General features: G+C 37.4%; 2 protein-coding genes across 2 annotated transcripts in view; one reads left to right on the forward strand and one right to left on the reverse strand.

The window, feature by feature from the left end:
- THNSL1 (threonine synthase like 1) overlaps positions 1–16,615 on the reverse strand; it is a 55,585-nt gene that overhangs the window by 31,768 nt on the left and 7,202 nt on the right. The window lies entirely within an intron of this gene.
- ENKUR (enkurin, TRPC channel interacting protein) lies at positions 58–13,284 on the forward strand. Its single transcript, XM_005432090.4, has 5 exons — positions 58–181; positions 3,519–3,664; positions 6,801–7,027; positions 8,624–8,770; positions 12,914–13,284. The coding sequence occupies exons 1-5, from the start codon at positions 105–107 to the stop codon at positions 13,085–13,087; spliced, it is 771 nt and encodes a 256-aa protein (XP_005432147.1). The 5' UTR covers positions 58–104; the 3' UTR covers positions 13,088–13,284.

Here is a 16,615-nt window from a genome sequence, read left to right on the forward strand (position 1 = left end):
GCGGGAGCTGTGAAGAGGGAGGAAACTCGAGGCCCCCTGAGCGAGCCCCGAGCCCCCTGAGCGAGGCCGGCGCTGCCCTCGGGTGCGGGCCCCTCGGCTGGAGGATGGCAACGCAGCGTGCCCAGGAGAGCATCTATAACCTCCTGCCCCCCCTGGAGGAGAAGTCTGGCAAACCGCCCAGGTATGTCGGTGTGACAGTGCTACTTGCAGACACGGTGACTGGTTCTGGCAAGGCAATATATCCTATGGGTAACAGGTATCAAAGAAAAAAAAGTCTAGTTGTTGCGCCTCCAAATGAGTCACTAGCCAACACCGGCTCCATGAGCTGATGATTCAGTTTGGTATCTTCAATGCCATCATCTTCATTGACAAAGAATTTACAAAGCATTCTTTCCCCACAGAAGAATTACATGGCATCTTTACAGTTTGCACCTACAACAAATTTTCAGTGAGCAGATGAAAACTTGGGGTATTCTTAAAATTTTTCTCAGTGCCGCACTTCCATTCTTTTCATGTGTCAGGTGCGTCTTCTGACATCATTTCTTTTGCTTCTCTTTCTCACCCCCTACCTACAAAACAAAAATAGCCTTTTGCCCCCTGGCATGAATTCCTTTTGAGAGTTTTTGTAAAATTCCTATTTGATAACTATGCAAACATATGTGTTTTTTTCAAATCCTTATTACTTTATATGAAAGAAAGCTGTTAGTTGGCATTTTCAGTGAAAGGTTAATGTCGATCATAACTCAATAGCTTTAAATGAGTAGAAGTACCAGTGACACTCATCAGAATGGTTACTCCTTTTCAGACAAAAGGCTTCAGACTTGTGAGATTCCTAGTTCTGAACCTTTTCCATGTAAAAACAGATCATAGTTGTGGGGTTTTTTTCCAGTGTGAACGAAATATTTCTGAAAGGCACAGGAAAGTGAAATGACTGTATAGCAAAACACACAGCACACTAAATCCATTCCTGTCCTAACACCTTTCAAGAATTTAGATACTCCACGACCATCAAGTTCAGTTTAGGCAAGGGATTCCTTAGGTTGGATACAATCTGACTACATCCCCTTCTGATCTCATTGACTTGTGTTGTCACCCCACTTCCTTCTTTGGTTCACAATGTGCCAGATACTCTGCTGGTAACAACAGTGTTGAACCTCGCTAACAGCATGCTCTGACCAGTTTTAACTGGTGCATACAGTATCTAGGGTCCGGCCCCCCAAATGAAATAATATATATTTCACTCTTAACTGACCAGGTTCTACTCGTGAAACCATGGCAAGCATCATTTTCCCTAACTTTGATGTCCCAAGATGACACCTAAGGAACAGTAACTGTCTTCTTACAAATGTGTTGTCTTTTTCCCCTTGCCAAATGATGAGTGAATTAAGATTTTAAGTCCCCTATACCTGTGTTTTCTCCCTTACAACCTTCTTTAACTCTATGATACTGGTGTATGACAGCATTTAGCCACCTTTGTGGCCTGAAGAGTCACTTGAAAAGATACGACTGCCACATCTCTTTGTCCAAAGGAATGCCCACAGCTGTCTTCAAAAGATGTCTTCACGTTATGACAACATGTAATAAACTCAATACCTTCTCATTCCGAGTCTTTGTGAACTGTACTAGGTCAAACTCCTTATAAAGTATAATAATTTTTACCTTTCTCTACTGCGTAGCTACAATGCCACTCCCAGCAAATGGTGAGGAATACAATTATTTATGAATGTGGTGGGTTTGTTCCTATGTCTATAGTTGTTTGCCATGAATTTAACAGAAAAAATAAGTAATACCTCATTCCTTATAATAAGAGGTATTTCTGGAATTGTATATAATCTTAGGTACATAATTCTCTTTCAGATTTTGGAGATCAACTCTCCAGAAGACAAAATAACTCCACGTTTTTAATGAAGTCCTCTTACATGTTCTGATGTTATGATCAAGTACAAATACACGCATTAGACATTTGCAGCTCACATAAAAAAGCTTTTATCAGTGTTGCTGCTATGAATCCCTTTCACTGGCCCAGCATTACATTACTTTCATACTATTTCAGTATTTCCATAAAATAGGTTGTGTTATATGTAATGGTTTTTGTTCTTTATTTCCTTAGCTAAAAACATGGAATAGTGTTTTCATAACACATTTTTTTTTCTGTGAAGGAATAGTGTAACTGTTCATCAGCTTTTGTCTATCATAAATTAATATAACATGTCTCTTAAAGATAGACAGATTTTAAAAGGTACAATGAAGGAGCCTTAGTTTCAGGAGTGGGGAGTTCTGGTCCCTCAGGAAAACAACTGTGACAGCTGAGGTCTTCAGATAGGGGCGAGGTGCCGGTAATCAGCTAATGATCAGCATTTGGCTTCTTTTGGAGAAAATGTTTTCATTCTTATGATTAAAGCAGAACTTACAGTGCCATAAGCAATGTTACACCAAAACAGCAGTGTGTGCATACCATGTGCATACAGGTTTTCACGTCTGAGCCCTTACTGATTTTCATATTAGCCGTTTCAGTTTGTGCCAAAACAACCGATTACAGTAGTTCAGATCTGTGTAATACAAGAAATACATGGTTTGCTGTGCTATTTTGGAGCAGCCACCCATCTCATGTCTTATAATGGTCTGTAACAGATGGTTCAACAGGAACATTTGAGACAATACGGTGGACAGTCATAAGATAAACTGATGATCAAGGACATTATGTCCAACTCTCAACTACATTTGACATGTTTTCTGAAGCATGAGGTTTTACATACCTCTAAAACATGTTTCATCTCACAGAATGAAGCCATGAATGTTTTCATTATCAATACAGACCTCACATTTTTTGAAGCCAACTGAGCTTTTCCTTAGATGTGTTTGATTGCTGGGTAAGGCCCTACAATGTTCTGCAGCTGCAGCTCCTGAAATGGCCAACATAAATTGGCATTTGCATCTTTCTCATACTACAAACTTTAAAATATAGAAGAAAATCTATCAAAGTAGGTTCATGATTACTGTTTTCCTGTAGATGCATAACAGCTGCATATTTTGGATGCATTTTTGAACAAAACAGCAACATCAGAAAAAACTTTTCAAAATGGTGTTAGTTAAGAAATAAAGGCCAAGGTGTGTGATGCACAAACTCATAAAAATTACGAATTCATGCAAGCAATACTCAAAGCAGCTTATTTCCAAAATTTAGGGTTTTTTTCTGTTTCAAAATGTCTGTGTTCAGCATTTATATGAACAGTGCACACAGGAACCATTTCACAAAGAATGATAATGCAGACCTTGGAGACACAAGAGAAGAAGGAAGAAGCAGTTAACTTCAGAATCACAAAAAACATTTGTCAGTGCAGTGCTGGGCTTACATTAGCATGGAGGTTATATTAATGATGGCCTTTTTTGGGGAGAGAGTACAAAACAAATTAGCTTAGGGTTTTGGCATGAACTACTGCAAAAATGTATATTTGGAGAAGTATTTTTAATAATTTTCTGACCTTTAACTTCTTGATGGCTATTTTTTTATGTCTAAGGTATATATCCAAATTTAGACCATCCGTGAAACTTGAAGCAGAGAAAAATAAAGCTCAGTGGAAAACTATGGGACCAGCAAAAGTTGCACTGCCATCTCCAAAAAATTTTCTGCAGAAACATTCAAAAGAACCCAAGCTACCAGAAAGTAAGTGTAGACGTTAAATATATGAAATGTAATGCATTTTTAAATTTTAAAATTTGTAATATTAATGTTGAAAGTAACAGTTAGTTATGGAGGATTGAATTTTTAAAAAAGTTTAGATCAGTTTTGTATGCTGGGTCAGTTTCCATTGTTCCTTTTATAGTATCTGTGATATCAGAATTCCTTCTCTATTTTACAAAAATGTTTCCTGTTTGTGCAAAATACTGAAACAAGCAACAAGGAGATTATATATTATATATGTAGAAATTACCATAAGTATTTACTGTCATGTGGTACAAAAGTAGCTGAAATATAAAGAAAAAAAAACATCTCTTTTGGGTACAACTATTCAGATGTTGAAGATGTGTTGATGGTACATTCTATCCTGTTGACATTTCAATTTGTAATTACATAGTTAGGTATGTACATCATTCTTTTCTGCAACTGATCATTAACATTAAATAATATGAATGTGGGTATTAAAAGTGGACTAATTGCTTTAATGCTTGAAGAGATATGGGAAAAGTAAGTGTGCCTTTCATGATGTTGTAAGCAACATACAGCTTTTACTCTCTTCAGCACTTACTGTCGGCTCTTCATCCCGTACCATTAAATTGGCTGGTGGTATTCAAAACATAGACATTTTTGGAGACCTGAATGTCACAGAAATAAAATTGGAGTGTTCTGTTGCAAAATGCATCCTATCTTTGGGTGCAAACCACAGTTCTGTGTTTAAGAAGTTGACAGTTCGAATGTTTAGCTTCATGGCCAGTTCTGCAAGCGTAGAGTGAACTTCTTAGCGCTGCTGGAGTTCTAAGTACATTGCTGCCAGAATTTATAATTGAGTTATAACATTTCAACTTGAAATTGGTTTTAGTTTGGAGAAATAGAAGAGCTTAACATACAGTATATTAAAAAAAAAAAAAAAAAGGCTGTCTAAGAGAATGTAGAAGTCCAGCACCCAAATTTGCATGGCACATGCAAATGGCTTTAGCACAGGAGGCTTTAGAGTCTTGACGTCTCAGGCAACATGCCTTATTAGAACCTTACGGTAAACTTTGGTTCCAGAGGTCCTGTAGGCATCCTGGGTTGTTTTTGAACAAAGCCTTCACTTTTTGAGGAGATCTGAAGTGTTCGGTATACTGGAATGTAATACTTCATGACATCTGAGCATGAATGCTTCCAGGCTCAAGACCTTGTTAATTTACCACACTAGCATTTTAAATGGGCATAGGAAAGAAGGTTGATTCACCAATAGTTTGGAGCAGTCTGTAAGACCCCTTTTAAGTACTTGTATTATAAAATTAATGTTATCTACTTTAAAGTTGCTATATATTGAGGTAAGCACTCTGACTCATTTTTCTCAGACAAGCAGCTCACTATTTCTATTTTAACATGTTGATTCAGGGCTTCATAATAGCAATATGTGCCTTGGTGTTTGCATTTGGAATCAGTGTACCAGAGCCTCAATATTACTATGACACATCATAGTTTTGATCCAGACCAGTAATTTCATTGCCACGATTACATCCTAACAGATCTTGAGAAGGAACTGTATCATTAACTCAAAGTTCTTGTATCTTTGTTGGATGGAATTTCATACCTACCTCAGAGAAGTTACAGGCTTAATCATTTCTTTTAAAGCACGGCGCTTTCATCCTTTGGAATTTAACCAGTTATAAGCTGTCTAAATGGGATTATGGCATTGTGATTGTGGTATCTGTGCTGCCTTATTAGTTAAAACACAGATTGTAAGGACAGAACAAAAAGACTGAATTTTGTTTCCCCTGAAGTCTGGGATAGTGTTATTCTTTTGGAGTCTGGTTATTCACCACTTCTTTACAAAAGGTGTGTTTCCTAACTGAAGCTTGTATTATTACTGGACTCTGGCATTCATTTTAACCAAGCTCAGTTGCTGGCTCCAGAAGAAATGGGGGCTCCCAAAACAGCAAGTGAATGTGTACCAGTGTACTGCAGATAAGGGTGAGCTAGTGCTCACTGAGAAGCTTCAGATAAATTGTTTCCAAACACATTCAAAGAGAAACAGAGATTTAGTCTGTGTGTCCAATGGTACTGTTATGGCAAACAATCAGGTTGTGAAAACACCACCCAGGAAAGTATTGGTTCATGGGGTCAGCATCAGGAAACCAGCTGTTACAGGAATGAGCTCTGTCACTTGTAATGTTGCACTTATTTTCTGCCAAAGAACATGAACTCAGACAACCTGAATCAAGTTATCTCTGATAATGACTATGAGTCAGAGTTATATCTAGTGAGAAATATGGTGGGAAATGAATTGTCATTCGTCACTCACCTGAAGTGAGACTACTCAGGAGACTACTGACTTTCTGTTGGTGCCTTGGAGAAAGGATTACACTAAAGGAAGAGTTTATATCTTCTCTGGAGAAAGGATTGTGAGAAGTTGTTTATGACTGTTAAGGAGCAGCAAGAACAGGGCTTTTCCCTAAGGGGAGGTGGCCCAGAAATTGAGGGCAACCACAATGCAGGCTGGGCAATGATCTCACCAACAGAGTGCAGTCCCTCCACACCAAAGGCAGGCAAGCAGAGTGGGGTGGTGACAAAAATGAGTCCTGTCAATGGCCTGGTGACCATCAGGTAAGATGGGGTAACAGGCCGGGTCCATCCACTGATCCCACATAGCTGTTCAGGAACAGGACTAGGGGCAGGCATGGCAGAGACAGCTTGGCCAGACACTGACAGCACATGGCTGGCCTGAAATGTGGTCCTGAGCCCAAGGGTGTAGGGTGGATGCCCCAGATAAAACTGGGCAGGGCCATTATTAATGCCTAAGGGCCCTGGCCATGAGCATCTCTAGTAAGAGTAGTTTTAATCACATTTGAAAAAAGTCCTGTACTCTTGCAGTTAAGAAGAAATGAGTGGCATGTTATAAGGAAAACCCATCTAGTATTTCCTAGGTTATGAAACTTCTGTTTTGCCAAACAAGCACACTCATTTTCATCACAGTATATTCCCAGTCATTTCTTTCATTGTCAATACAGTTGGTTTCTGCTTTTATGTAATTTTGTACGTATTTTTTCCCTTTTGAAAAATGTAATAACATTAAATTGCAAAACTCTTCATGGTTATTGCTAAGAATATTTACATGCTCAATTCACAGGAAAAAAAGAAGAGGATAGTAAGAAATTGCCTGCATTATCAGTGCCACGGAGGACAGATCACCCCGTTATGGGAATTCACAGTAAAAAGAATTTTATAAATGCAAACGCAGTTGCTGCTATCACGGGGTTGCCTAAAAAGCCTCAACCTATTTATGTTGATAAAAGACAGGGAGATAAATACCTGCTTGAAACTTCGGGACTTGTTCCAAAATATATTAAAAAAAAGGTAAGTTTTATTAAATTATAGTGGAAATGCTAGTAGCAGTGCCTATTTTAGGTTCTCTATTGCATTCTCCTATGAAATGTTTATGATTCTTTTTGAGATGTTTACATACCAGTGCTGTTTGTGGTAGACCTCTGAAATTCATCAAGGAGAAATCACTGGCACTACAGTTGTGCCTTGCCTTTGCTCTGTATTCGCTTGCTTATGCTGTCAGCAAAAAATTGGCAGAATGATGCTGCTAAAGCAATAGCATATGTGTTGCATTGGGAACCCAGGGAATATCTAATGAGGAGACAAATGGAGTTCTGTGATGAATGAATGCTGGCTCTTTAGAAAGATAGGCAGGGAAGAAGAGGAGGTGTCGCCCTTTGGGTGAAGGAGCTGTTCAAATATATGGAGCTCCGCTATGGAATTGGTGACAGCCTGCTTGAGCTTGTGGGTCAGGATCAGAGGAAAGGCCAGTAAGTGTCAAAAGTATGGTTTTTATGGGCCATCTCTTGAAGCAACTTGAGGAAATCTTCAGATCATGGTGCAGCTTCTTATGGAAGACTTCACCTTCCTTGGTATCTGCTGAAAGGACAAGACAGTGGGATGAAAGCAGTCCAGAAAGGTTCCTGGAGCATGTCACCAACAGCTTCTTAACAAAGATGGTGGATGGGGCAACCAGTGGTCATGCTCTTCTGGTTCTGCTACTTACAAAGGAGAAAGAACTGGTGAGAGGTGTGATAATCCATAGTAGACTTGGTTGCACAGGCCATGAAGTAGTTCAAGATCCTCTCCTCCTCAGGGAGGCAGGTGGTAGTGTACAGACCCTGTACTTCAGAAGAGCAAACATCAGGTTATTCAGGGAACTAGTAGGTAGGAACCCAAGGGAGATATCTCTGAAAAGCAAAGGAGCTTGAGCGTGCCTTTAAGGACAACATCCTGAACCACAAGAACAGTCTATTCCACTACTCAGGAAAACAAGACGTATCAGGAGTCTGGCTTACTAAACCAGGTAACTCACAAAAGAGCATTATGTGGAGAGAGACACAATATATGGCACAACTTGTGAGGGAGAAGATGCAAAAAAAAGGAACCTGCAGCCCTTGCACAATACCTTTGCATGGCTACACGTATATGTAAAAAACAATGCTAGTCATAGTGCTACCCAACGCTACAAGATTTGTGAATCATTTGCACTTGATAGAAAGAAGGTAAGCTCCAGCACCTTTTGGCAGAGCTAGATAGGCTTCATTTTACAAAGGATAAGGCAAAATAGATGTGTTCCCGTAAGTACATCTGAGATATGCAGAAATTATTTTTCCTCCCAGAAACACAATTCTGCCACGTCCAGTATGGGACAGTTTATGATTCCTAAGTAGTAAATTTTCATGTATGTATTAACACTACATACTGTCTTCTGTGGCATGCAATGTTCAGCAAAAATCAGGATACAGGAAAACTTTTCAGAGAAAGTATCTAAGGAATATGTTTCAGAACGTAGAATCTTGACACCATATAAAAAACATACAATAGCTTGCTGTCATTAACAGGTTTCAAACTCCTCACTGAACCATCAGTTCTTATAAATAAGAAACAACTTCTTCACCCTTATAGAATTATGGTGTTACACCGAAATGTGTGATACAGAGAAATGAAGAAATGAAGAGAGCTCAGAAAGAATATGAGGCCAGTATCTTGGAGCATCTCAAGAAAAAAGCCATGAAACAGCTATCTGATGAAGAAAAGACAAGTATTCTGCAGGTATGTATTTTGATCTAGTGTGATTAGTAACATACAAAAGATTAAATAAGGCAGTGTAAGTCCATATAAATAATAAAAGTAGATACTTTAGGCGAGGCAGGTGAGGTAGCTACTTTTTCACTAGATGGAGCTGTAGAACAATTGTAAACCGAACTGAAGGGAGCTGATCTAGCTACTGCTTTAGTCCAGGTTTGCAAGTATTTCGATTCTGTTAAGATTCCTATCCCGCTTAATGACTTCGAATTTCAGTGAAACTTCAGATCAATGCAGAAAATTACCTATATGGGTTTAGTGACAGTTCTGACACTTTTCTTGTGAATCATGGAAAAATACAAATGGCTGGTTTTTTTCTCCCGATGCATAACATCGACGCTTATTGGCAGTTTCTGTCTTCACACTGTGGCTTTACTGACTAAAGCATAAGCTCATGCTTTAAAGTGTGGCAAAACCAGAAAACAGAATTAAATCTCAATATATTCACAGAATGATGACTGGAAAAATTGTATTTTGTTAAGCTGTTTTGGATATTGTCTTTCATACAGTTTTCATACATTTTTTATTGCACAAGATTTTCTAAAAAGAAATAATACCATAAAGAAGTAGAGCAAAAAAGAAATATTTTAAAAGTATATCATATCCTTGCACTGGAATTTCTCATGACCACATTTTAGCCAAATTTCCTATGAAAGTGAGGCTTACATTACTGTGATAACTGTTTATCAGGCTGTCCCTTAATAACTTGATCTTAGCAGCCACATGAAACAAATTAGCAGATGGATGGACATCTCCAAGATGCTCAATTCCCACAAAAAAAAAAAAAAAAAAGCCAGCAGAATATCTAGAGAGAAAACATGGTGTCTAACCTACTTGCAGTGATTAACTGGTTAATTGGCAAGATCCAAATAGCTAGCACAAGGTTGTCTCTTGCTTATGCAGCAAGCAGTAGAAGCTAGGAAGGAGTATGGGAGAGAGATGAGGGTATTGCATTGACAGAAATATAAAGAATGTAACAGAAAGGGTGAAGATTAAGATGATTTTTATGGTGGGAAAGGCATGGGACAAGCTGATGGTTCAGCAAGTTAACTATGCAGCAAAAATACATGTGCAAAAAGGCATGTGAGTTCAGCTGCTCACAGTTCTGCATTTAGTTTGATTAAAATTACATTGTATATTTTTAAAATAGAGTGCACTGAAATATTTTTTAATTTGCAAGTTTTAGATTGTTTTTATTAAGTCAGTATTTTCTTTGAATTTTTTTTTTTTTAAACAAAAAAAACGTTGCTCTTTCATGGGCCAGATTACTTATACAGTTATATTGTCAGGAGGAATTAGTGTCCCCAGGGTATGTGGCTTCTACCCAGTGCTCAGCTGTAGACATATGGGAATTCTTGTCTTTTAAAATAATTGACATTGCTAGTGAACACATGTGCACAATCTGCTTTGAAAGAATATGTGGCAATAGATGTCTGAGAACAAAATCAAGCCTCATGAACTTACAAAAATAAAGGGAAATAATTTGTGCCAACATTTTTTGAACTCTCCGTTATGCTTACTTTGGTTGGGATTTTATGAGAATAAAAGAGAATGTTGATAAATGCAGTACATATTTCTCACTGATCCAGTATGTATTCTTTATACAGAGTTAGATAGTCAGTTTGTGATCTAGCCTATAGCAATATTGGTCAGCATATTGCTGTTAGAGGAGCTGTGAGGGAGATTTTTATGGAGAGAGTCATGATCTGCTTTTGATTTCTCCACTCTGTAGGGATAGAGTAAATTGTGATCAATGCCTGTTGTAATGTGTTTTAAAATTCACTGTTTTCAGTGATTTCCAAACTAGTTTTTACTAATGTACACAAAGAATTATTTAAAAGAAGCAGTGAATGACTCTTCTAGGAAAGCTTTGGAAATACGGTATTTATTTTCATGACTATATATTTGTAAACTATACCTGATGCCTGGTAGACTAGGAGCTTTATTTAAGTACTTTGTAGCCTTGGATTGCGAAGACAAGTAGCATTACAAGACAATAAATAAATAGCCATGTTGCTCCAAGTTTCACATGTTGAGGTAGGGTTTTTCAATTTATGTAGATGTTTTTATATGAAGATTGTTGGAGTAGCCTTCATGGACAACTCTTAGGTGCTTAATATGAATAAACAAAAAGAATGAATTGCTATGCAATAAATACGCTGCTTTGAGTCAGTAAAATATTAGTTCACATTAAAAAGTATTTTTTTCTTAATCAGTATTGGCAGTGAGAGGTCTTTTTTTTTCCTGTTAAATCAATTCATACAGCGGACAAAGTCAGACAAGTTTTTGAGCACAGGAGTCCTTGAGTTCTGAAACAGAAGCAACAATCTTCAAAGCTAAATATGTATTAAGAATAATTTCTCTAAATTTAACTTCAGTATGTTAATCAATTAGCCAATTCGATAGAAAAGGTGCTCAGCAATACTGGAGAAGGGCATGAAGTTGGAGATCGCAATGTGCCACAAAATCAGTGTGTCAGCTGAATTTGGTTTTAGTTATGGAGGAGAGTTGAAAACTAGTTGTCAAGGGAGTAACTTCAGGTTTTGGTTTTTGAAGATACTTTGTAATCTCCTGTAAGGAAACAGAACTGAAAGCCAAAAACATTTTGGAGAAGTGTTATCTCACTGATAGCTATATTGTATTCTTTACTGATTGCTGTATGTGTTCCTTGTAGCAGGTGTGATTATTAAGTTCACTTACACAGTTTTCATGAGGACATTTGATGCACTGAATAAACTCTACTAAATCCTCATATATGCATGTACAGGATGTGTAGATTTTGATTATCCTCGTGAAGAAAGTAAGAGCAATTGTTGCAGTAATTCTGAGGATGTAAAGCCAAGTTTTAAATTTAATTTTTCTACCACAGACTGATTCCATTCAGCATATATTGGTGGACAAAAGTTTGTCTCTGTGATGTTGGTACTCATAACAGGTTTATAAGTACATTTTAGATGATTGCTTGGGATTTTTTTAGGCAGGGTTTTAGTCCTGGGCTTTTATATATGGAAGATACAGTTCATTTTATCTAGTAAGGTAATTCTTTGCATAGCAGCATTCAAGAGAGGTAGCAGTTACTGAAATTATTGTTGATAGGGTCAGTGACAGCTAGTTTTTTTAGTCCAAATGATAAATAAGTTGCCTGTAAATGTTATTGTAAACGTAGATTAGGAAGGGAATATAATTACTGAGGATTTTTTCAAAGTAGTTCACAGAGATGAAAATATTGGGGGATCACTTTGGTGTCTATGGTCTGAGCAAAGTCTCAGTTACAGAAAATGAAGCTGGTGGTGACATAAAGTGAAACAGCTGCTGAATTTTGGCTGGAGTTCCAACTATTGGTACTCTTGTGATTACTTAAGGTAGGCAACACCACTGTGCGTGATGTAGTGATATCTGTGGTAGCTAGGCTGCCATGTTGCTGTTTATGGGGAATGGTTTCTGTAGTGCAGTTTCTAAGACTATTCCTGTTACATTTTGGAGAAAAGAAGGCATTTAAGTGGTATGAGTTTTGAGGCAGCTTTAATGAATCCTAGTAGTCCCTCAGTGAGCATACTGGCATTAGATACAATGGAGCAATCAAAGTTGCCTACCTATAGAGCACTGAAAGCATAGAAAATCTCTTACACTAAGGAACAGTCACTCTTCATTTACCTTGTGGAGTTTTTCTTGAAGATACTGAGGACTGGAAATTAAGTGTACAGGCTTCCCTGAGTTCCCGGTAGGCTGCAGAGTTTACTGTTAGTCACACTGACGTACTTTTTTTCAGTTTAGCATTTTTGTAGCTTGTCCTTCATAAGCTAGTTTAATTATTGTTTTGTTGCCTCTTAAAGATACTCATTTTTTCTCTCCAAGGCAGAGTTTTTTCAAGACTATTCTTTATATTGCATCATAATGAGTCAAAATTATTTGTTGCAACTGGTTTGACTTTTAAGTAATTATTTGGTCCAATTAAGGTGATTAAACATTATCCATATAATTGTCTATTATTGTAACATTGCAGTGACACCAAACGCAGTATTAACAAAAACCCCTAAGTAGTTCATGTGCTTATTATTCTTAATGAATTAAGTTTTCCTCATATATTTTCTTTTCATGCAATGGTACTAGGGGCTGAAAAAGAACTGGGAGGAAGCGTATCGTGAATTTCAGAGTCTTCCAATAAAAGTAGACACCATACGCCAGAAGTTATATAAAGAAAAGCTGGAATCACAGATGAAACAACTGGAGCATGACATAGAAGTAATTGAGAAGCACAAATTTATCTACGTTGCAAAGGAGTAAGGACTGTTTTTCAGCTATTGCCTCTTTCCTCCTTTTTTTTTCTCTACTGCTACATCTCCAAGAAGTGCCCCCCCCTAAATTCTCAGAAGAAATTGACAAGGCCAACTATTCAGAAGAACATATTTAAGTAATACAATCATATAGCTTCTTAGAAAAGTTGTTACATATAGCTGTCATTGTATAAGTCACATAATGTTTTGAAATAAATTTCTGAATTAAACTTTGAATATAAAAACATTAATTTATTATTCTTTGTAATTTTTATTAACTACTGAGACTTCTATAAACGTCATACAAAAAGCATAAAAAAAACTGCTTCATATGTTTGGATCATTTCTTTCCATGCAAAGCCAAAACAAAGTGAAACAATTGGGTACTGAAGACAGCGTGGTAAATAGAACTTCAGGGTGGGTTGGCTTCTGGACTAGTTATTAAAGAGCTGTTGTGCTTAAAAGCTTGAGTGATTGTATTTCTAAACAGCTTGGCTTGTGCATAACATTTTGTGTACTCATTTTTCATTACCAAAACCAGTTTTTACAGTGGAAGCCCATAGTAATACAGACTTCACGCAATACAAATACCACATGTAGCTTGCTGTGTGTGTTTATGTATAATTAATTATGTAATACTATAGTAAATCTACAACTGAAGTAGAAAAATGTGTTTTGATTGCCATTATGTGTATGATATTAGCATGAAAGCAATATATTAACATGCAAGTCAGGACCTAGGCAGAAATTATATTCAGTAGACTATATTGCAATCATTTGCATAAAAAGAAAAAATGTTTTTCTTTCTTACTGCTTAACCTTTGCTTTAGATCACAGCTTTTTCTGTATGGTATCAGTCATTACCACCAGCAGCTGTTGTGACATCACAGTATCTGACATCAGCAGAGGATGAAGTAAAACAGTTCAAATGAACCATTAAAAACCAAATTTTCACGTACATTAAACTTCTTTCATAAATTTGTCAGGGAATGTCTTTGAAGACTTCACAGTGGTTCTAGGCTATATTTCTTGTGCATCTTAAATTTGTCTGTGACCTGCACTAGGAAAGCGTGGGTGAGCAGGAATGTGTATTTTGTTCTTTGTAACTTACTGTTCAGCAGTCATGTTTATTTTTGAAAGATACAAGCCAGAAGAAAGCTGTGGTTTTGTAAAATATGTATTTCATTTACTGTTTACTTAAAAGAATTACTTATACTGTATATTTTAACAAAACCACACCAATTATAAGCACTTAATAACACATCACGTTATCTCCTAGTGAAGTACAAGATGCCTTTTTTAAGAAATGCAATATAATCAAACATGGCTGTTTCCTGTGGCTTAAAATAAAAAACTAGATTTGACTCCAGAACAGCATGCATTCCCACTGCCTCACTCTCAGCTTTTAGTTCCCCAAAGACCATTTGTCTGAGTTAGGTTGAGGATCTGTTCTTCCATTTATCATCAGTGCTAACTTTATGGAAATGTAAAGTAGGTGATGGCCTATCCCAAAATTTGGGGCAAGCAGCTAGGCCATGCTTGGACACATTAATCATTCACCAGCAATAATGACTGGTTTTTCAAAATTGTCAGACGGCTCTTAGTATATTATTGGGAAGTTAGGAAGTGAATGGGAAGGCATGAAAAAAGTATTCCTGCTTAGCAGGAGAGGGAGAGACTAAAGCCACCGTGCTTCTGTAGCTGAGTGGGCTCTCACTAGCATCTTTCACAGTACTGTGGGGTTTTTTTGCATAAACCTCACATAGCGCTTTGCAGGTAGCTCTGCTGCCACACGAGATGTTCCCCTCTCGATACACGTGAATAGCTTCTGTCACCCTGTGGAGATATTACAGTTCCTTCCATCTATTTTGATGTGTATTCCATGCAAACTACCAACAATTCTGATTATGGAAAATCATAATGATACTATTGAAAACACACAGAGAAGGGTAACATTCTTACCCTTTAACTCTCTCTGGGAACTTTGACAAAGTAGATTCACAGAATCCAAAGCATGTAACTGTATTTGTATGTTCATGAAACGCCAATAATTGAAGGCGTAATGTTCACGAATCAACTAATATGTACCATCAGTATAACTAAAGCAAAAAGGTGAGTAAACACAATTGTTCTGATAGAATTGTTCCTTCATAAAAGGTTTTAAATATTAACAGAAATAAGTCTGTCCATAGGCTTAAAAGTAGCATTACTAGTTGAAACATTCTGAGAATTCACTATTCAATTACTGGTAGTCAATGAAATGATGAGAAAGAAAATCATCAAAATGCTTTTAGTACTTCGTAATTATTAAACTGGAATTTATAAATGGTCTATATTAAATTGGATAACCACCAAAAAACACATGCTAAACAGGGTATGAATACTCTATTCATCAATAAGTTATGTTGCCACAAACTGGAAATATTTCCTGTTGGAAGTTGTGCATGACAAAACTGTGTATCTATTTTTTAAAAATAGCAACATGAAATTATGATAAATATCTCACTGGCTGTTCTTCAAAATGAAACTATTTATATCCAGGAAGGAAGGGATCAGATATGGCATCATCACAAACACAGGGAGTTCCTGATTGTATGGCTCCGACAGAGCTGCCTCGAGCAAGCATCAGATCTGACAGGAGCATATGGGCTCCATGTGGCTGGTTTCAAAGCGCGGTGGTTTCTTGGGTTCTGCATGCGTTCCTGGGGACTAAGTCTGAGAGAATTCCTCAAAATCTTCCTTGCAGAGGGGCAACCTCATTCCCTTCACAATATAGTAAGGGCAAAATTCTGTGGGTGAAATAATACGGGAGAAATTCCTCACTGTTTTCATTTTCTTTAGTCTCTGTATTATTGCAGGAGGGCATGTTCCGGCCCTTTGTATGTTTTTGTGAAAAACTGGCAGCACGAATGGCTGTTGTGATTGCTCTGCCACAAAACTAAAACCTAGTCCTTTCACTGGCAGACATTTCAGAGAACAACATATCTAACATTTTCAGTCCTAATGAAGGCAGACATCTTTCAGAAAGAAAATTTCACATACATGCAGATTAATGAGAGTCCTAGATAAATGCTAGTGTAGTCAATGCTTTCATCCTTGGCTTTATGATGCTTGTAATATTAATAATATAATTACAGGAGAGACAGGTGGCAAAACCTATTATTAAGGTTGCCTGACATTTCCCATAGTCAAGGAAGCTAGCTGCTGAGCCCTGCAGCCAATTGGGATCGTCCATCCCAGTAACTAGAAGCATATTGAGCCTGACCAAGCTGAGGAGGACAAGCCATTTCTCCTCCCATGAGTGGACATCTGAGGTAGTGATGTGTATTTGACTGCTGAATGCCTAGACTGTTTGGTTTGTGTTTTTTTTTCATTTTGTCTCGATCTTGCTCCAGTTCCTTTCTGTTATGTAATGTTATGTAAATAAAATGTGAGTAAATTCAAGGTTTCCATCCTCCAGACTAAGCAGTGGCATTATGGTAGGAATCCAAGGTGAGATGAGTTTCTTGTTTGTGTTTTTTTCTTTGCTGTTTAAAGG

The sequence above is a fragment of the Falco cherrug genome, chromosome 4 (genome assembly GCF_023634085.1).
Source record: "Falco cherrug isolate bFalChe1 chromosome 4, bFalChe1.pri, whole genome shotgun sequence".
NCBI classification, from domain to species: domain Eukaryota; kingdom Metazoa; phylum Chordata; class Aves; order Falconiformes; family Falconidae; genus Falco; species Falco cherrug.